The sequence below is a fragment of the Microtus oregoni genome, unplaced genomic scaffold (assembly GCF_018167655.1).
Source record: "Microtus oregoni isolate MIOR12 unplaced genomic scaffold, Mior012 000008F_ref0000371, whole genome shotgun sequence".
In the NCBI taxonomy this organism is placed as follows: Eukaryota; Metazoa; Chordata; class Mammalia; order Rodentia; family Cricetidae; genus Microtus; species Microtus oregoni.
In genome coordinates, this window is record NW_024543067.1 from 25606641 (window position 1) to 25629594 (window position 22954).

A 22954-nucleotide genomic window follows, 5' to 3' on the forward strand; every position below is an offset into this window, starting at 1 on the left:
GCCAGAACATGTAGTAGGATCAAAACCCTGTGCCATTGTCCTTGGCTTCTCAGCAGCCCTCATTGTTCACCATGTTCAGAGAGTCTGGTTTTATCCCATGCTTTTTCAGTCACAGTCCAGCTGGCCTTGGTGAGCTCCCAATAGATCAGCCCCACTGTCTCAGTGGGTGGGTGCACCCCTCGTGGTCCTGACTTCCTTGCTCATCTTCTCCCTCCTTCTGCTCCTCATTGGGATCTTGGGAGCTCAGTCCGGTGCTCCAGTGTGGGTCTCTGTCTCTATCTCCATCCATCACCAGATGAAGGTTCTATGGTGATATGCAAGATATTCGTCAGTATTGCTATAGGATAGGGTCATTTCAGGTTCCCTATCCTCAGTTGCCCAAGGAACTAACTGGGGACATCGGCTTGGGTTCCTGGGAGCCACTCTAGGTTCAAGTCTCTTGCCAACCCTAAGGTGGCTCCCTTAACTAAGAATTGTGCTTCCGTGCTCCCCTATCCAACCTTCCTTTATCCCAATCCTCCTTTTTCCCCAAGTTCCCCCCATCCTCCCCTTCTCACTTTTCTCTCCCCATCTCCCCTTACCCCCATCCCACCCCACCCCCAAGATCCCAAGACCCCCTTATTCTTTTAGGGGACATGTTTGCAATGTTTAAGAGGGGCTTATTGTAACAGGGGTGAAGCTATCACTTTTCTCTCCTAGACGGGGTGTCTAGCTTAGTGTCTAGACCTTCCACCCATACACTTTGCACATCAGGCTCAATCCCAGGACTGTTCTGGGGTGAGCTGCTGTCTGCAGAACAATCATCATCAAAAGGTAACCTGACTTTGAAAGTGCAGTAAAGGTCAATTAAGATGCAGCTGCTCCTTCAACGCCAGTCGTTTCAGGAAGCAAAGGAGCACTAATAATACTGTGTGGACGAAGAAACCAATTAGAGAGTAGGTAGGAAAAAAGCAGGGTGGGGCCGGCGGTAGAGAAGAGACCGAAGGAGAACTAGAAGGCAAGGTCTAGGAAGATGAGGCAGCCCTGTCTAGAGGTGGAAAGAAAAGGAAATGAGGTACAGAGATACAATGGGATACTCTAAAAACCATCCCAGCTCTTGGGTTCCCCAGGTCTGATGGCAGATGCTGTTCACGCTTCTGGACAGCTTTCCGCAGGTCTGAGAATTCTGGTCCCATCCCTGGGCACTCCTTCCCACGATGGGCTGAGTACTAGTCACATCTCAGCTCTGACCAGACTGGATGTCATTTGCTCTCGCTAAAACTGTCTTCCTGGTTATCCAGAGGTATCCAGCAGGCCAAGGTTCTCATACACTCCAGTGGCAAGTGCTCTGCAGCCCAAGGATGTGTGCTTCCAGGAGTGGCTAGACCATCATTTTAAAATGGCATCATTCAACCACTCTTGTTGAATGCCGAGAAGAGTGTTTCCCTAGTGCCTCCCTTTCCTCTGCCGGTCCACAACTTTTAACTCCCTTCTCCTTGGATTTTGTTCTTTCGAGTGTCTTTTATTAGGCCATGGCTCCAGTCTAGCAAGGAGTAGGAATGAGCTCCCCAAAGCTTACCACGCCTCCAGGATGGAGTCTTCACTTTATTCCCCTCCTGCTCAGCTAAGTCCCCTACTGCACTTTGTTATTGCGACTAGAGATTTTCAGCCATCACCTACCTCCTCGGAGGTTACTTAGTTACCTAACTTTTCCTGATTTGTTCCCAAGGATGCTGGCAGGCCATGTCTGCATGTCTTCTGTGTACTGTTCCTCTATTTGTACCACACCGCCTGACCCCAAAAGAGCATCCAAAAGAGGGGAAAGGCACCTCTTCCTCCTCTTCCCAGATAAGGGTACCAGAGAAGCAGACTCAGGAGGGTGTGGGGCTAATGTGGGTGAGAGACAAGAGATGGGTGCAGCTGTGCTGGGCTCCATGACTTCTGAAAGGGAAGAACATGGGTCTGTCTAGGCAGGTTTGACAAAGATGGTCACAGTGTTCCAACTCCATGAGGGGGGCAACAGTACAGACTTCCTGAACAATGACCAAAAATTTAGAAAAAATGAAATGTGGGGGCTGGAGAGATGGCTCAGTGGTTAAGAGCATTGCCTGCTCTTCCAAAGGTCCTGAGTTCAATTCCCGGCAACCACATGGTGGCTCACAACCATCTGTAATAAAGTCTGGTGCCCTCTTCTGGCCTGTAGACATACACACAGACAGAATACTGTGTACATAATAAATAAATAAATATTAAAAAAAAAGAAAAAATGAAATGTCTAGTGAATCCCAGGTGTGTCCAGCAGCCCTCATCCATATTACATTGTGTAATCACCCAGCCTTGGTTCTGTACCCACAATATGCATAGTTTACACTGGGCGTGGTATCTCAGCATGCCATGCCGATGGACACAGCACAGTACCTCACTGCCGTATCAGACTGTTGAAATTATGTGTTATTGTGATACATACAACATTTTCTGCTTTTATAATACTGTATGGAAAGCAATGATTTTTATCATGTTCCTAAAGTCATCCCTTCTATGGAAGGAAAGATCAACCCAATGTATCTTTGGGATGTTCCTATGTTAGGCAAGCAAGCATTTCAATTGGAAGCAAATCTGTCTTAATCATTAATTAGTGATAAAACAAAAATTTATGTGTATGCCAAAAATTAAGATAAATTCTTTATGATTTATCATCAGTAAATGATTAGTTTGTATAGCTATTTTATATGCCTATATACCTGGTTTGCTTATATCTTTCTCGGAAATAAGATGGGTCATACGTGGCAGAAATTTTAAGAAAGAAACATTCAGCCTGGAAGGTAGTTCTGTGACTTAGCAAGATCCAGAATACAATTCCCAGGGAGAAAAAAAGGGTAAGCCAAAAGGATGAGATGCCCCAGGATAAAAATATGAGTGAGACGTGATCCTGCCTGCCCCAGTGTTCCAGAACAGGAACAGAGAAAAGGCCAGGGAGGAGGCTAGCAGTACGTTAATACCATATTTAATGAATTAGAGTTCTAGTAACAGGAAATGTACATTTCATAAGCTATAAAATTCATTGATCAATTATATTCTGCTCAACCCTCTGGCATCAGCTGACAAATGTTCATTGGATCTTGATTATGGCAACCACCAGGTACACAAAGATAAATAGTGCGGTAATAAATATCAGCTGGTTGGTGATATCACGTTCTACTATTTTCCCTTCCTTATCAAAGATTAGATTATGGATGTTGACATCTGTCTGCTGCATTACATAGTTCCTGTGTGTCCTAACCTGTCTTTTGCCAACAAGTCTCTAGATTGAAGAAAGTTCCATTTTAAATTCTTTATTCAATTTTAATTCATCTTTTGCTTTAATATGCTGAATTGATGTTCTATTGCTTTCTTGTCTACCAAACATAAGTTTTCTTCATCCACTGGTTAATGAAGAGCGTTTGTGATAATTTACATTTAATAGATAGCACTATATAGACTATAGCACCGCGCGGAATGTGCACATTGTAACGGAACTATTGAAATAGCATTTCCTGTCTTTGGAGCCACTGATACTGTGAGCCATGCTGTCTCTTCCGTTAGCTACTCCAAATTCTGAGAGCACTCCCCAGCCTTGGCTGTGATAACCAACATTGTCAGCAGACATTCGAATCCTGTGTCGCCGAGGGCACAGATATTAGAATCAGAGTGGCTACTGTGCTCCAGGTTAGTCCTCACAGTATCTGAATAGCCAGTTCTGACACCCGGGAGAGCCCTGAGCCACACTTAGCTGCCTGCCCTTAGCACTGCTCTCTGTGCACGGCAGTTGCTGTCTGAGTCCCATTGCTTCCGATGAAAAGTAGTCTTTAGGTTTTCCCAGTCATTTGTTCATTTTCCAGTTTATTTTGGAGATTTTAGTTCTGGAAACACCAGAATGGAATACGAAAGAGAAACTGGTGTGTAATGATCTTTGGGGGTAAAGGGTATGTGTTCCATGAATACCCATGCTCTACCATCTATGTTCTGAACACCCTCACATAAGTGAAGTGAAGTCTCAGAGGTCCTAATACAATCAGAAAGAAGAAATTGTTTAAAAGGTTAAAAGATGAAAACCAGACATGACAGCAAACCCCAGGAACACAGCACACAGGAGGTGGAAACCCAAGCTCTGGAAATTCCAAGTCATCCTTGATGAGTTTGAGACCAGCCTGGGTGGGATTCATGAGACCCTGTTTCAAAAATAATAATAGTGATAGTAGCAGTAGTAGAAGTAATATAATGTGTTATACTCTAAATCACGGCAAAGGGCAATGGGGATTTCACAATGTTCTCTGCCAATGGTTTTAGTACCATTTCAGTCTCCGCAATCTAAGATCTCAACCAATCCTTGATGTTGATTTCTTCTGGCCCACCCAATAGGATTTTCTGGAGAAGACAGGTGCACTTGGCAGCAGGAATTCGGCCCAACACCATCACCAGCTCCTTCCCCCAGCTCATGTCCAACGTGGATGCAGCTTATGAAGTGCCTGAGCGAGGCCTTGCTTTCTTCTTCAAAGGTATCTGCAGAGAAATGCCAAGGCCTTGGTGCCATGCCTGTGTGACTCAGTGCTCTTGGGCAGGTTTCAGCTGCTCCTTCTCAGGCCGGGCACTAAATGTCCCTCACACTGTTGTAGCCATGGCAGGAATGACAGTGACTATCAGCAGACCCCAGTGTGGGAGGTCCTTCTATCTATGTGTTGCTTTTATTGGTTAATCAATAAAGAAACTGCATGGGAGGAGGAAGGTGGAGTTAGAGAGAAGCCATGGAGCAGCTGGAGACAGACTGCTGAAACTTTGCTGGTAGGCCACGACCTTGTGGTGATGCACAGATTAATAGCAATGGGTTAAATTAATATGTAAGAGTTAGCCAATAAGATATTAAAGCTGATGGGCTAAGCAGTGATTTAATTAACATGGTTTCTGTGTGATTGTTTTGGGTTACACCAATCTGTCGCAGCAGGCCGCTTGTTTGTCCCAGTTACCTAGAACCGAAATGACCACTCAGAAAACCATATTATTTGCAATACTGTTTGGCCAATAGCTTAAGTGTATTTTTAGCTAAACTCATATCCTAAACTAACCCATCTGTATTAATCTGTACATCCCCACAAGGTCATGGCCTACCAGCAAAGTTTTAGTGCTTCTGTCTCCGGTGGCAGTGGCTCCATTCATGACACACCTCTCTCTCTCTTCTCTCTCTCTCTCTCTCTCTCTCTCTCTCTCTCTCTCTCTCTCTCTCTCTCTGCCTTCCTTCTCCCAGCATTCAGTTGTTTTCCCCACCTACCAAGTTCTGCCCTATCAACAGGCCAAGGCAGTTTCTTTATTCGTTAAACAAAAAACCCCACATAGACAGAAGGACCTCCCACACCACCTCAGCACCAGTCCTTGGGCTTAGTCAGCACCATGCTACATGATCAGAACTAGGGGCTTACAACCAGGCCCTGGCCTCCTGGTTTAGAATAACATGGCACACTCTAGTGAGATCCTTTAACATTCCTTGAAATCCTTGCTACAAAGTCATGCATAGAGCAGCTGGTGGGACACCAACTCCTGTGACTTAGGGAGACAAACCCACAGGCATCCAATCTCTGGCTTCAACCCTTCGTTATTTGAATAACGTTGAGACATTGTCCAGCTTTCACGAGATTTTATTTCTCATCTGCAAAGTGATTCGAAAAAGACCAATCTTGAACATATGTCTCAGCAGTAGATGGTCAAGCAAAGTCACCTGGAACACACTGACTGTGGCTTTGTTGACACAGAAGACTGTTGTCAACTTAAGTGAAAAACTTCATTGGATGTCACTTCTCTCCTGTTCTTCGTGGGTACATGAAGGTGAGGGAAGTGTATTTTTAAAAAATGTACTGAAAACACAAAGGTGCTAAGTGTAAGAAGACACAGATTTCTCAAGATATAAATGTAGCCATGCCTTGGGGAAGTCTGAAGTCTAGAGTAAGGAGATATCTATATCCACATGTACCCCACCCACTTATGATCCAGAACACAGTGTCTTCACCGGTGAAACGGCTTGATGAGTGCAGCAGAATCTCTGCAGACTCCACCCTTTGCTTCCAGGTCCGCACTATTGGATCACACGAGGATTCCAGATGCAAGGTCCTCCCCGGACAATTTATGACTTCGGGCTGCCAAGGCGTGTGCAGCGAATAGATGCTGCGGTTTACCTCAGGAAGCCCCAGAAGACCCTCTTCTTTGTGGGAGATGAATACTACAGGTATGGTTTTACCCCTTCATTTCTTCAGATGTAACTGATGGGAAGGGAAAAAAAATATCTTTTGCAAAACCTCCGACAGGCAACTTGACAGCATGCTGTTTGACTTCTCGGCCAAGGGCAGTCTTTAAGATACAGAGCAATAGGCAACCATCTGATTGTCTTTAGGACCAGCGTTGTAATATTTTAGTGAATTCATTAACTTGGCCCCAGTGAGCTGAAAGAGTGGAACTGGTGTCTCCAGGTTCATCACTACCATGTAGAAATGCCTCATTCCACCATTACATAAGATCATAGAAACCTTTATGATTTGAAGCAGAAATGGAGGTGGTCACAACAGAGGTGGTCACAGTGTGGTGCTCTTTGGAAAGAGCTTTTCTTAAAGGAAAGGCTTCAGAGAAGTCTTCTATCCAAATTAGAACATAAAGACTTCTCGCATGAAGGAAGCCGTGTATAATCTTCATGGCTGTCCTTCAAAGGTCACAGTGAGCAGATCTGCCTGAGGTCAGACCCAGCATCCAGTCAATGCACATGGGACCACACCACATCTACTGGCCAAGGTTCTGGGAACTGATTAAGGCTCTCTGCCAAGCACCCACAGAGACCACCTCAGCACCCCCACTACCATCCCTGCTTCCGTTCCCACCTTGCTGTTGCTCATTTCCATGAACATCAAACAAGAAGTGAAAACAGGTTCTAAGCAGGTAACTGTGACAAACACCATGTGTCCATGGTGGGGCTCTAAAGGAAATCAGGAAAGGGGAGCACCCAGCTTGGTAGAGAGAACTTTTGTCTCATTCTATGTTCTTTATCTACCATCTACCCATATCCATCCATCCATCCATCCATCCATCCATCCATCCATCTATCATCTATCCATATCCATCCATCTATCATCTATCCATCATCTATCCATATCCATCCGTCCATCCATCCCTCCGTCCATCCGTCCAACTATCATCTATCCCTATCTATCTATCTATCTATCTATCTATCTATCTATCATTTTAGTTTGCTTTCTTTCTTGAGACAGGGTTTCTGTGTGCAGCCCTGGCTGTCCTAGAACTCACTCTATAAACCAAGCTGGCCTCCAATTCAGTGATCCTCTGGCCCCTGACTCCCAAGTGCTGGGATTAAAGGTGTATGCCTCTGTGTCTGGCATGATTTTATGTTATCTCACTTAAACAACCATTTTCAAAAGAAATTGACAGAAAGTAACCTCTTTCTTATCTTTTCCCACCTGACTGACACTTTCCTTCTTAATCTGGATAAAAGAAAGTAGTGTAACTAGTGAACACATATTTCAGGAGGATTTTATTATTATTATTTTATGAAACCCAAACAGCAGAGGACCCTACTGACTCCTCTCGTCGACAGGGAGCCCTGGAAGTGTTGCTCAAATCACTGTATACTTCCTGAGAGAACTGTGGCTGCAGGTCCAGCTTACACCGCTATGCCAGCTCCTGTTTTCTCAGAACCTCCCATCTGAAACATACTCCTGAAATCCATCAAAGGACACATCAGTGTCTTCACGTTAGAGTGTGTTCCACAAGCTTTCTCTACCACCAGCTCTGTGCTGACAAGGCCAGCGAGTAGATGGATAGATGCCTGTATGAGCGGGGATGGGGAGTACATGTGGAGACTGTTCAGTCTGTTCCTCATTGCTCAGGGCCTGATCTCACTGAAGGGCTCACCTGCACTAACGCAGTCTGTCTTCATGTTTGTGGCCCACCACAATACTCGGTGAAGGACGCTGAATGGAGGGTGTTGAGGGCAGAAGTCTCAGACTCTCTGAGGTAGGGATTGGCGGGGGGGGAGGGGGGAGGCATCTCTGGTTTCATGATCTCCAATGCCATCAGCGGAAACAGCAGCGCACCTTCGAGCTGGATTTCCATGACTATGAAGGAAGTGCCTTTATGTATTATTATCTATTTATGTTTCTCAGGAGGTGCACATGCTATGGCACTGTGTACAGATCAGAGAATAGCTCTCCAGTTCACATCTCCCCTTCCACCATGGGAGTCTCAGGGATTTAACACTAGTGTCAGGCATAGCAGCAGGTGCTTCTATCTGCTGAGCTGTCTAGCAAGCCAAGAGTGTTCAGTAATCTAGATTAGGAGAACCCCTTACCAAGTTGATCTGGGACACTAACTTAAATGTTAATGAGCTCATTTTGCCTCTTAGGGAAGGAAGGCACCTTCCACGGAGTTAGGTGGCATGACGTTGCCATGTGTTCAGACACTGGGACAGGATCTGGACAGCAGAGAGTGAAAATCTTAGCGATAGTAAACCCCCATTATAACTTATAGGCAGTCACTTTTACATCTGTGGTCATTAACAAATGATTAATTTAACCTTGGTATCCCTCGGAGCAGCAAGGAAGTCAACGAGGAAATCAAAGGAAGTTCCTGTTAAACTGTGGCGGCCCTGGCGTTAGACTGTAATTACTGCCGTTGCCGAAGCACAGACTCATGTATGCACGGCAGGAATCCACATATTTATGTTCTGCTGTGTGCACTAAGTCCAGAATGAAAAAAACTACTGGCAGCCCTGTTGGTAAAGCCTTGCAAAGCCTCATGCCCACAGCACAGTTGTCACGCCAGCCCTTCCGTTGCTTAGAAAGTGATGTCAGCTGCAGGTGACAGGGATGCCCCCACCCCCAAATCACTGGGATTCTGATACCTAATGCTTTTTTAATATACATCAAACAGCTTGAGCAGAACCCCAGCTGGAACTCTGTGGTCACCAGGACCCAAGTATCTTCAGATATTCTGTCCCCATATGTTTTATCTTGTTACATTTTTATTTATTTTCTACAGGGGGTAGGGCACATGCCACAGTGCACATGTGGAGGTCAGTTCTTTCCTTCCGCCATGGGGTCCTGGGGACTGGGCTCAGGTTACCAGGCTCAGCAGGAAGTGACTTTACACACTGAGCTAACCAAATTCTAAACACGTGGCTTCCATTCCTGTGGTTGCCTCAGGATTTGAGATGGCTTGTAGGTAGGAGCATATTCAATACTTCTTGTAAAAAGAAAAATTTGAAAAAGAAGGCAAAAAAACAAATGAAGTTTCAGGCCAAGCATGGGGCCACACTAAAATACCCAGAAGGCCACGTGTTTTAAGGCATGGAGCAAGATCTCTCGAATCCCCACAGACCATGGGTAAGAGCTTACTTGCCAGGCTCCGTCTTAGTCACCATGTTAAAGCAGGCTGTGATACAAACAAAATTAAAATTAAATTAAGCCTCTTAGTGGGGAAAAGACTCCATGAGCTCTCAGGATTTGGGTTTGATTTAGTGAACGAAGTGCACAAGAAAATGGTTGAAGAATTTCCACCATAGGGGACTGAGGGTTAGCTGGGGCTGCTCAGTTCAGGCCTTGGCTTATCACACAGCAGTGACTTACAGGAAGTGGCACACACAGAATTCAGGGGAAATCTCAAAGAGCACTTGACTAAGTTGGCATCCTGACATCACCAGATCACATCTCAAGAATGTGTGTGCCAACAATAGAACATATTAAATTAATAACTTAGTAAGCTTGGCTACGCAGGGCTGTTTCTCACACGCCGTGCTACCTTTACTCCTTCCCTTCCGCTTTCTAACAGCCCCTGCGGGCCAGACAGATGTTTCTCTTTCTTCCGTTGTCGACGGCTGACTTCTCCCTTCAGTCTTCTCCTTTATTCACCAATGGCAACAGGATGGTGGTGTCTAGGGTCCTCATGGGGTGCAAGTGCCCTTGTCTCCATAATTCTTTGTTATAATCAGTGATTTCTCAGTTTATGTGGGGTGATTTGCACATGCACAGATCCCGCCCTCTTTCCCTTCACACTGGCAGTGCAGACACAGGCTGGCAATACGGTAAACTGGTTCCTCGCTGCCATAAAGGACACGTTTCCCACATCTCCTTTCTGGATGCCCCTCTAATCCCAGAAATGCTTTCATTTAAAGGTTTCCTGTTTAGTTACCATAGAGAAATAAATAGTAAGTGGGAAAAGTGAGAGCAGTTAAGTAAAATTAGTTACTTATGAATGTCTTAAAACAACTCATCACGACCACACTTCATTAAGCCTAGCTGTGAGGTATGAGTACGTCCTAGACTCGCTACTGGAATCTTGATACTCCAAGGAAGGCACAGTTTCCAGCTACGCGGGTTAAACTCAGGACAGAACTCAGCAGTGACGCACAGCACTACCGAGCCAACTTTGAGCCTTGAGTTCCAGCAGTGCCCTGCGCTCTCCTAGCAAGTGTGAGGCCCTAATCAATTTGCAACACTGTCCCAGCAACGCTGAGGTCCTGAGTTTAACCCGCAGGGTAGCAAACCCGAGGTATTTATAAACAAGGGAGCTAACCAGCGATGATCAGGCTAGCTCTCCATCTCTTTGTTTACAGAACAGAGCCAGAAACTGTACTCACTTCGGAGTTACTGAGAAAGATTAAAAAAAAAAAAGTGTGATGCCTGTCACTTGATACGTGCTCATAAATCATCCTACAGATCTATCTATAGATAAATAATTAACAGAAGTTCAAGTGCAAAAGCACTCTCATGGGAGGCAGCGTGGCTTTCAGAGAGCCAGATCAAAGAGGAAGCAGGTGGTCTAGCAAAGGTATCAGGAAAGAGTCCCTGGAGGAAGTGATAGCTGCACCCTCTGTGAGAGCTGCGTGGGAGTTTCCCAGGCAGGAGTGGGGGGAGCCGGTGGCTTCCAGGCAGAGAGCAGCTGATGTAAGGCACTGAGACAAGAACAGGCTGCGAGGGGGGGAACCACAGGTGACTCATTCCACGCGGTAGGAGGGACACCGTCCAAGACAAGCGGGGAGAACAGTTGGGGAGGAGCCTTGACTTTTCACAATGATCCTTGTCAACTCTATAGAAGGGTGCGGCATAGTCAAATACCTTAAATAAGAGGTTATCTGGATGCGTTTTGTGACATAGAAATATCACTCTATCAGCACTGTGAATGCCTGGAAGTCAAAGGAGCGAGACCACAAACCACAGAAAGCCTATTCAAAGTGTTCAAAGAAATAACTCATGCCTCAAAGCTATCATTTAAACACAAAGAGAGGCTGGGCAAGCTGGTGCATGCCTTTAGTCCCAGTGTGTGGAGGCAAAGGCAGAAGGATCTCTGTGAGTTCAAGGTCAGCCAGAGCTGCTTAGTGAAAGCTTCTTTAAAAGAGATTTGGGATGGAAAATAGATCCATACAAAGAAACAGAATATTCTCAAGGAAACAAAGTCTGAGAGAATTTGTGACTTGCTGACTTGCCTTACAAGAAATAATTGAATGACTTTATGCTGAAGGCAAGCGATCCTAAATAATACACACACACTCACACAAGTACACGTTCACACAGCACAGAAAATGTAATTATGAATCAACAGAATAATATTAATGTGCTTCCTCTTCTGTCTTCTCTTAACTGACCTGGAAATCAGTTTAATTAACATATACACATGCTAGCACACATGGAATTATCACTGCTTGTGTGGAAGAAAGCTGTTCTGAGCAATGGAACAGACACCAAGTGATAACACACACTCACAGAGAGTGTTGATGAGACAGAAAGGCTAGTGTAACAAAAAATGCAGATAAATACTTGCATCATTTCAAAATATACAATTATGCAAAATTGTGGTTATAAAGATTAGTTACAGCCTGCAATATGTGTTGCGAAATCACAGGAAAAAAAATAAAGCAATTTAGAGTAAATCTCTGTCTTACTGGAGCAAAGATACTTTGAGCCTTGAGTGCATATATATACATGTGTGTGCGTTTGTTCCAGCACAGGGACATGGTGTGCATGTGGACACCGGAGGACAGCCTGGGGTCTTGTTCATACTAGCTACCTTTTTATTTTCTTAAGTCTTACTGGGCTGGGACTTGCTAAGTAGACCAGATTTGCTGGCCACTGAGCCCAGGGACGCTCTGTCTCTACCTTCCCAGCACTGGGATAATTACCTCGTGCCACCATGCCCAGCTTTTTGAATGAGTGCTGTGCAGTGAACTTGAATGCCCAGGCTTGCATAGCAAACATTTTGCCAAGTGAACCACCTCCGCGGCCGCAGAAGCTGAGCTTTTGACATGAACACACATATGGAACAAGGTATCATGCGGTGTGCCTGCAATCCCAGCTCTTGGAAAGTGGGGGCAAGAGGACCAGTGTGTAAGGTCACCCACAGCTGTGTAATAAATTTGAGGCAAGCCTGGCCCACATGAAACTGTCAAAAAAAAAAAAAACTCAGAAACTCAATGGCAAAAAGATATACATGGCAAACCCAGGAGTAACCACTAATGAAATAATTTAAGAAAATAGTAAGTTAAAATACTGCTTTAGAAAATTCTCACTAATACAAAGAAAACAGCAAGGAGGGATATGTGATGTATAGAAAATGGAAGATGAGAGAGCAGGTGTAAATCTAACTTCTTCAATATCATCAATAATACATAGCATAGCAGTGATTATCAGATTAGATTTAAAAATAAAAAAGATCTAATTACATGGTGTCTACCAGCGACAGATTTATTTGTTTGTTTGTTTTTCATCTATTTAATTGTTGGCGGGAAGGCTTGCATGCCATTGCGTGCTTGTTCAAATCAGAGGAACAGGAGCAGGAAAAGCTGCAGGAGCAGCTTTCTCCTTCTCACATACGGGTCCTACCGATGGAGCTCAGCGTGCCACTGGGGGGCAAGTGCCTTTTGCTGCCGAGTCGGACACTACAGGTGTTGGCCGCCATTCCCAGCCACTTCCTTCTTTTTCTCTTTTTGAGATTTATTTATTTATATTTTTATATATGGTTGTTTTGCCTGCTTTTATGTCTGTGTACCACATGCATGCAGTGTCTGTGAAAGCCAGAAGAGGATCTTCTCAGACTGGAGTTACAGGTGGTTGTGGGCCCCTGTGTGGGTACTGGGAATGGAACCCAGGTCTTCTAGATGGGAAGCCAGAGCTCTTAACCACTGAGCCATCTCTCTAGCCCCTGGTTCCTTTGTAATAGCTAAAGACTACCACAATATCTGTCAACTGTTAGTCTAACTAAAAAGTTATACAAACTTTTGTTTCATTTTTAGTTTTGACTTCTAATGTGTTGTTCAACCCAGAGACAGTTAGCTTTCTGTTGAGTTCATCTGTTGGGATTAGGTCCTGCCAGATGCCAGTATTGTGTCTCGTGGATGGTCAAAGGAAATTTGCTTCGTTTATTAAGAAAATTTAATTATGATGGTTATTTGTAAGTTATTTGAGCATATCTCTAAATATAGAGAATTTTGTCTGATCTTATCTAAGAGGAGACTTTGTAACTTTTCAATCATTGGATATCGATTCAAACGCCTTGTGACTCAAGCATAGCAAATAATTTCCTATATGAAATGGCATTTTGAGCTGGGGTGTAGCTCAGTGGGAGCCCATTTGCCTATCACGTGAGTTCAACCCTCACACTTTAAGGGAAACACCAGAGAGGACTTTCTATGATTGGAGTTTTCAGTCAGACAGTCCCCATTCGGGTGTGCTGTCCTCTGGAGAGAGACATCAGACAGTCCCCATTCGGGTGTGCTGTCCTCTGGAAACATCAGACAGTCCCCATTCGGGTGTGCTGTCCTCTGGAGTTAGACATCAGACAGTCCCCATTCGGGTGTGCTCTCCTCTGGAGTGAGACATCAGACAGTCCCCATTCGGGTGTGCTGTCCTCTGGAGTGAGACATCAGACAGTCCCCATTCGGGTGTGCTGTCCTCTGCTTTCCCCCTCCCTACTGAATACAGAGAAGTTACAATCCATTCTCTCTTTTCAAGCTATCAATCATTGCTCTTTACTACAGAGGCAGTGTTATGACTACAGACACAAATACTCATATCCCACTGATGGAGTGAATCTTGAACCCTATAATTTGTTCCTCCTTTGGGGGTAAATGGCTTTTGTCCTTACAATTGTTCTGTTAATACACAGCTATCATTTTTATACTTATTGATTTCAATGTTTTTGTAACTTTACTTTCTGATAAGTGGTTTATGGACATGGTTTTTTTTTTTCTGTTTATAGGAGGTCGTGTTTTTTAGACAGTATCTCTCTATGCAGATCACATTAGCCTCAAACCCTCAGCAATCCTTCTGCCTCAGCCTCCTGACTGCTAGGACTACAAGCATGTGCTGCTACGCCCAACTAGTATGTTATTAAGTAAGAAAGCATTTAGTTCAAAGCAACTATAGCAAAACTTTCCATATTTTTGAATTACTAATAATTTTGAATCTCCTGTTCTGCTCACCACGTACACCCTGTTCATTTTGCTCACACTTGCCTCTGCATGTTAACAGGTCACTAGCCAGGCCTGGTGCTTGTTATCACAGAAGAGCTACATATATCGTGTGAATTTGGACATACTGCCACGTGCGTGTGCTTGACCAAGTTTCTTTAACTTTATAAAAATAGCTGACAGTTTTTGTGGTGATCAACTGTTCCTTAAAAATGTTCTTTGGTATCTATAATGCACACACCTGCGTGCACACATATGCATACACACACATGCATGCAACGCATACATATGCACACACAATGCTAGATTAAATTTAAATAAATTTTTAAAATAGTTACAAATTCTTATAAAAAAAATTTACCCTACATATTTAAAATTGAAATAATACTGACAATAATTTTCTAACATTAGAAATTCTCTGGAAGGGTTTATTCACCAGTGATTTTCTCCAAAATATTTAAAGAAAAATCAAGACCAAATTTTCACAAGCTTCTCCAAAACATAGAAGAGAGCACCACACCAGTTGGCTGTATAAGCCATCAGGTCTTGACACAGGAACTGGGCAAAGGTGTCATGACGAAATAAAGAAATAATTTTATTTGCATATATGAATCCAAAGGAGCTCCAAAAAATACTGCCTAGAAACCCAGAAAGTGCTTAAAAATAATTACACACAAAGATGAAGAGGGGATTTTAATAGGAATGTAAGAATATGTTAATATCCAGAAATCAAATAGCACTATGTTTTATGCGGCTCAGTATACGAAAAAGCATGTGATTGTCTCACTAGATGCAGAAAGGGTGCTTGGTGAAATCAAGCATCATTTTATGATGAAAAGGAAGCATGACAGTAATAGAAACAGAAGAGAGAGAAACTTCCTCACAGTTAGAATGAGGCTCAGCAATGACGGCTGACGGCTGCCCCCACTAAGATCAGGGGCAAAATGAAATCCCCGCTTTCCCGCTCCTTCAGTGTTTTCAGGAAGTACCAAGCAGAGCAATGAGGCAAGAGCAAATGAAAGAAAGCCAGAGGAGAAAGTCAAACTATTTTTCTCTGTGCAGGATACTATCTTTTAATAGAAAAACATAATTAAGACTCAAAACAAAACCATTAGAACTAACAAATGCATTCAACAAGTTTGCGAGGATGGAAAGGACGTAAAATAACTACATAATATAGCATCGAAGACACAAAATATTTTTTAAAAATAAACTAAGGAGATATTGAAAATCATGCAGTCTAAATGCTGAGCTATCCATGAAAGCAATCACACACAAGCTCCGAATGGAAAAGTGTTCAAGTGTTCCTGCCCGTGAGCCGCAAGCCCTCGTGATCTTCAGCTTGAGCACAGTATCAGAGTGTCGCTCGCTTTGTAGAAAGTGACAAGCTGAACTTCACGGGGAATTTCACAGGCCCCCGAATAGCTAAGCCATTGGAGGAAGAAGAGGAATGAGAAGAGGAACGAAAAGAATTTGCATACGGCCCATTCTTGCTGATTTCCAAACCCACCACAAAGAAGCCTCAGACAGAGAAGTGTGAGTCATAAGGACAGACGTATACATCGACGGGATAAAATTTGGAGCCTAGAATTTGACCATATGGCTATGGTAAGTCAGCTCATAAGCTGCTAAGGACGTTCAGTTGGGTGGCAATACTTCTCAACGAATTCTTTGGTCCAAGTAAAGAGCCACACGCAGAAGCATGGGAATGGACTCTTTGCAGCATGAATAAAATTAAGTCAAAAGTGGCTAAATACCTTACATATAAATGCTAAAATGAGAAAAACTTTTAGAGAAAAAATAGAAGCTCCATTACTTTGGATTTGACATTGGCTGATTAGATACAAACACACACAAAAAGAAATCAGACAAACTGGACCTCATTAAATTAAGTTTTTGCTCAAAGGACACTAAAATAAAGTATGATAAATCATAAGGAGTGTAAATGTAAGTCACAGGTCTGGTAAATGACTTGTGTCATCTAGTTCAATTACTAGAAAGGTATACAATCCAGTTAAAATATGACAAGAGAGTCTACTAGACATTTCTCAAAAAAGTATGCTCAAATGTCCAAATAACACATGGACAGATGGCTGGCACCCATCATTGGATAAAGGTGAACCAAAGATGTCACTTCATACATACTAGAAGCTCTAATCTAAAAGCCAAATCCTATCAAGCACTGTGGGAATGCAGTAAGACAGGACCTTCATACAGCTGCTGATAGGACAGGGAGTGAGTGGGGCCGCAATGGAAGACTGTCTGCCATACCAGAGAAACATCAATAGAACTAATCAGACCCAATGTGTACTCACAGACACGTTCCTAAAAGAAATAGAATCTATAACAAGTAATCATGGCAACATCTCATAATAATCAAGTGAGAGAACAACCCAAATTACCTTCAAGTGCTGAACTGGTAGATAAAATATGATAAATTCCTTCAATTGAACATTATGTGGTACATGTGGTTCTTGGGAGAGTATATTAAAGCATAGAGAAACTGGCTGTAGACATACCAGAAATAGTGGAATGTCATGACACAGGCCTCAGTACTGGGGAGGTGGAGGCAGGAAGTGGCCAGTTCAAGGTGAGCCTGGGGAGTCCTATCTCAGAAGAACAAAGCCACCAACAGGAGCGCTCCACAGGCCTATGTTGTAAGTACGGCGTTATGTCCTGGCTCTTTGCCAACATTTGTCTTCAGTTACAAATGTGGAGGTGAAGGTCCATCTGAGAATACACATTTGATATCTCTGCACTGTGACATCACTAAGTCATTGGCAATGATTCACAGCTATGCCCTTTGATCCACATTAAATGATGGGCAAATGTTCGTGATTGAAATAATCATACTTGCAGAGAATTATTTATAATTTGGTATCCGGGTTTCATAGACAAGACTTTAGACATGAGAAAATAGAGCAGTAGTTTTAACATATCATAGCACATAGCAGATTATCAATAGAAATGTTTACTATAAATATTCAAATTTAGCTAATAGTCATTTTGTTGGCTTAGCATATGGCAGGAACTATAGAGTATCTCAGGTTTTCCTCCTTCTATCTCTTCCATGTGCTTTCTCAACAGTCTTGAGAAGAACGTGCTATTGCCTTTGTTTACAGTTTAGAGTTTAAATGAGAGTTTCAACCTATCACAACTAGTGGTCAGCAAAATGGCAGAGCAGTTAAGGCATGTGCCTGACGACCCTCATTCACTCCCAGAGACCTAAATGGTAGAGGGAGAAAACAGAGCCCCTCAAGGTGGCCTCTAATCTATACACACGCACATACACACCCATGCACACACACGCACATACGCATGCACACACACTAAAAAATAAATAAAATGTAAAGGTAAATGTTAAGCTAACACAGCTAGGAAGCGGTGTGTCAAAAGCTGTATCACATATCCTTTGAGTCCAGATATACTCTTTCTTCAGTTTATCTCACCATAATTTACTGAGTCAGAAAGCCTGTGCGTCTTGTGCACCTAAGTTCTTCTTCTGTAATCCTGTCGGCAAAGTCCCTGACCTGGCTCTCAGGAGCAACTCCACCACCTCCCACCCTCCGTCCACCCCACTTGACCCTTTCCTCGTACAAAATGTGATCTGCTGACATAGGTTTAAAGATTGAAAACTAAACATGAAACAAAAAAATAGGAAAGACAAAAGAAAGAGAAATTAAGACTTAAATTCATTGAAGACGTAGGATCCCAGATCAAATTACAGAGTCTGCTAGAACTCGTGGAAGAAGTCAGAGTCTTGGGATCAAAATAAACCACAGTGACTGCGGCTAGAGCTTGTCGTGGCTCCCATCTGAGGAAGGGAGAGTGGCAGAGGGGACTGAGTTCATGCATGTGAACTGTCTTATCCTCATGGTGACTCTTTTCCAGCCAAAGGCTTACAGGTCAAAGCATAGTCTCGTATTCCCTCAGTTACAGCTTGTATAGATGATAAGGGTCAAAAATCCAAACCCAAAGCCATCTACCTAGGCACAATGCTCTCTACTCTGTCACTGGAATCCCCAAACATCTGTCCACAAAGGGCAAGACCATCACCACATTTTCACAACAATTTAAGAACATCACCATGCCATAAAGGGGGAGCCTGTCAACACTGGGAAGGTGGTTGGCCAGAGGCGTCTTCTATTCCCACCTTATACTCTTTCCGCCTTTCTAAGCGATGGCTTCCTTCTTTGTGAACAATGATGGAAATCGGCAGCAGCCAGTCACTTGATGATAACGTTCTTCATTACTCTGTGTCAGTGATGCAGAACCTTGTCCTACGTCTACATCAACTGTCTCAGAGGCATACTAGTACATCATAGTCTGTTGATACACTGGGAGTGTTAGCCTCTCCCCCTGCCCATAGCACTCCAGAGAGCAGTACAGCTCAGTCTCACCGCCGTGAACACTTCCTTGTGAAGGCTTAGTTTCTCCTCAGATCTTGGCAGCTGTTTTCCCCTGTCCCATGAAGGCAGAGGTACATTTCACGGGATAGTGGGCATAAGCTACCACAGGAAACTACCCAGTAGCCCAAGGAAAAACTTTATCTGGTGAGGTATGTACATGGGAATGCCCCAGCTCGGGCTCTGTGCTCGTAAGGAAGGGACTTTCTCCTGCTTGAAATGGAGTCTCACCGAGCAGCCATCCACACCTGTGCTGAGCTCATACAGTGCGGCTGACTCACAGCCATGGCCTTTACAGCTTAGGTCTCAAAGAGACCTGCTAACCGTTTCAGAGCTAGAATCCTACTCTCTTTCCAGGAAAGGGCAATGAGATTCAAGTGATGTGATGTGAACGAGAAGAGAGTCACATGTGTGGCAATCGTGTGGAGCTGTCTTAGAGCCTGGTGGGCTCTTCAGTGGGTATACAACTAAATACAATGGCTGCCTGTCCCTCAGAATCAGTGGCCACTAGTTCTCCAGAGTGGGGTAACGTGGAAGCATGGGAAGGGTGAGCGAAGTGCAGGCTCCAGGATGCAGATGGAAAATGTGCATATTTGAAATCCTCAAAGAACAAACTCAACAGAAGCCACACATTCATTTGTTCATCCAAAAGAGACAGAGAGAGATCTCAAACACATTCAAAATCAGAGCTGGCTGATAATGTTCCTGGCCACCTTAATGTCACCTGTAACCAACAGTAACTTATTTGTGAAATAATATCTCCTCCAGCTATGATGAAAGAAAAAAGAAAATGGAAAAAGACTATCCAAAGAACACCGAAGAGGAGTTTTCGGGAGTGAGCGGCCACGTAGACGCTGCTGTGGAGTTAAATGGTAAGTGTTCCCATATCAGTGGTCCCTGGGAAACTACAAGTAATCTGGGTTCTGCTTTAACTTATAGCAAATAGATTCCAATGGGAGTCACTGGTTCTTACTTGGGTCCTAAGTCATTTCATGAATTCAAATAAGCAAATTACATACCAAGAGGGGGATTTTCTTAAAGTCCTCTATTAAAAAATAAATAAACAGCAGGCGGTGGTGGCGCACGCCCTTAATCCCAGCACTTGGGAGGCAGAGGCAGGCGGATCTCTGTGAGTTCAAGACCAGCCTGGTCTACAAGAGCTAGTTCCAGGACAGGCTCCAAAGCCACAGAGAAACCCTGTCTCGAAAAACAAAACAAAACAAAACAAAAAAAACCACACAAAAATAAATAAATAAATAAACAAAAATAAAATGATGGTTCTCCCTTTACTAATAGATATGTTTAAAAGTGTAGTGTTAAGTTGGGAAATGTAGTTGACCCTGACCCTGACCCTGACCCTGACCCTGTGCACAGCCCTGGGTTCAGTTTCCAGCTGACATAAACTAGGCATGTGACTTGTAATCCCAGCACTTGGGGAAGGGAAGTTCCAAGTCTTCCACTACATAGCAAGTCCAAGGAAAGCCTGGGATGTGTGAGACCCTTTCTCATGTGGAAACACAAGAAGTGCAGCTCTGGCCTGTAATCCCAGCATTCGGGAGGCTGAAGCAGGTAGATGAAGAGTTTGAGGTCAGCTACGTAGTGAGACCCTTTCTCCAAAGCCAACAGCACCACAGTGTAGCTTGAGTCCAGTAGTTAGTCTCTGCCTTCCTGATATTACCTTTCCACTACCCAACTCCTGAAATCTCACACATAGCTAAAGAAGTCAGATGAACTATTATATACAAATCAAATCAATCTAGTTACTTCCTTTCCATCATGTTCTTCCTGAGTATGTAGCACAGAAACAGACAATGTTCAGAAATTGTAAGAAGACTGCAAATGTGGTCTTTATTCTCATGGAATGTTGAGCCTCCTTGGAAAATGCCTATCTATGTAACGCAGATGGAAATACTGGGAGACAAGACAGTCTGTGCTGTAGTATTGACTGGTGTTCCTAGACTTCACAATGATGTTCAGAAGTGACCTAAGACAGTGGGGACAAATGTGGCAGTTGGCTATATCATGATGAGCCTTTTTCTGGTCCTGAAGGCCAGTTAGACATTTGACAAAGGCAAAATGACTAAGCAAAATCATAAAACATGATGACGGTGATTTATCTCATACCCTAAGTGAAGACCTTACCCTGATGGAGCACAGGACATAATGAGGAATGGCCTGAGAGGTTGGGGTGTCAGGTTGCTGGAGCTGTACAGGAGACAAGCTCTGCCGTGTGACGGAGCCCAGCTCCCCACTGGTACCCCCTCAGAGCCGCAGTTGTAATCCTCCCCCCAGAGACCCACAAGCCATCTCCAGTAACCATGATTTCAACCTTATCTCTTCTAGGCTACATTTACTTCTTTTCAGGACCCAAAACGTTCAAGTATGACACGGAGAAGGAAGACGTGGTTAGTGTGGTAAAATCCAGCTCCTGGATTGGTTGCTAAATCTGCAGGGTTAGTCTCCTCACAGGAACGGAAATCACTGTGAGCAACTGATGACCGGACATTATGGACTAAGCAGAGAGCCTGGACACTCTTGCCCGGCCTTCAGCCCTAAGGGTGATTTAAAGTTCCTTGAAAACAATAGCAATTCTATTGCTTTTCCTAATTATTCATTTCCAATTTGAATCCTGATGAGAAATTAAGCCACCTTTACTCAGAATCAAATAATACACCCTTTGGTTAAACTTTTTTTTTTAACCTACTGTGTTAAAGCAAATTGATCAGTTTGGTTTCTATTTATAGGAAAAAGACTGCATACGCACACACTCACACAATTCTTTCTTTAAGAAAGGTCGTTACCACACAAAATAGAATTATCCTTTAAAAAGGGCCATTGTCCACTATGATGAGTATAAATGTGCCTATTTACGTGTTGAAGATGTCACTACCAAAACGCAGCATCAGGTCTGTTTCTTGGTTTGAGTTGTTCGCTGGTCCCCTCACTGGTCTCTGGAGTGGGGTTGGTACACAAACATTCAAATTAATTCTCATGCTTACCAACAGCTGGACACTCAGCAACAGGGAACCTTTTTAACAAACCCAATAAAAAATATTGTATTAGAACAGTTCCTCATTTCTCTTTTCTGTTAACATTTACTTGCCCTTATCATGCTTTATTTGGCAACAGATTCTGTGTACCTGTAGAAAATGTAAACAATAATATCATAAGCACACGGAGCCAGGAAAACAGCACAATCTGACCGATTTCCTTCTTCCTGGTAGCGCCTCAGCCCCCAGGGGGAGACGTCTTTGATCCTCCTGTTTCTTCTGAACAGTTTTCTACATAGGAATTTTCTGTCCTTCTACTTAGTGAGTTTGTTTGTTTGTTTGTTTTGTTTTTATTATCTTTTTTATCCAAACTAAACCTTTTCTTCTCAACTCTACCCAATTCACAACTGATTATGATTATCAGTCTTATAGTTTTTAAAACTTTAGCCTCTAGAATTCTAGAACTGGTCTAGAGAAAATCTACAATTTAGGAGTTCTTAAACTGAGTGATATTTTACTTTATAGGTTGCTTAGAAGACCTACAGTTATAACAGCTATAAGCTGTTGTTAGCATCATTTATTAAACTTGATTCATGTATCCATTAAAAGATTTAATGACAGTTACAGCAAGCATTCCATTAGGTTTCTATTATTGAAAGTCATAGTGCATAGCCAGCCAGATGTTGACTATCGAGGACAACATTTGGTGTCTTTGCTCAGTCCAAGGTGCTCCTATTAAGAAGCAGAACTGTTTCATTTTTATTGCAAACATCTTACTATCAATAAGCAAAAAACTGGAGGCTAGAGGGGTGGCTCAGAGGTTAAGAATGCTTGCTGTTCTTGCAGAGGACCTGAATTCAACTTCCAGAACCCATCTGGACAACTTACTACCATCTGTTAGCTCTAGTTTAGGGCTCTGATCCTCTCTGTGGCCTCCTTGGGTACGTGAACATATGGTGCATATTGACACACATACATATAAATAAAAATAAAATAAATTGTTTAAAAAACAAGCAAACAGCAAAGTAGTGTGTCAGGTCCTCACAGTGTTAAACAGAAGCCCAGCAACTACACAACTGTGTATATAACTA

The 22954-nt window shown here is 43.3% G+C and overlaps 1 protein-coding gene across 1 annotated transcript in view; it reads left to right on the forward strand.

The window, feature by feature from the left end:
• The window catches only part of Mmp20 (matrix metallopeptidase 20), a 40022-nt gene extending 18705 nt beyond the window's left edge, over positions 1 to 21317 (forward strand). The window contains exons 7-10 of the mRNA XM_041657791.1: positions 4378 to 4514; positions 6073 to 6229; positions 19642 to 19745; positions 21217 to 21317. Coding sequence (XP_041513725.1) covers positions 4378 to 4514; positions 6073 to 6229; positions 19642 to 19745; positions 21217 to 21317 — 499 coding nt within the window. The remainder of the gene's footprint in view (positions 1 to 4377; positions 4515 to 6072; positions 6230 to 19641; positions 19746 to 21216) is intronic.
• The last annotated feature ends 1637 nt before the right edge of the window (positions 21318 to 22954 follow it).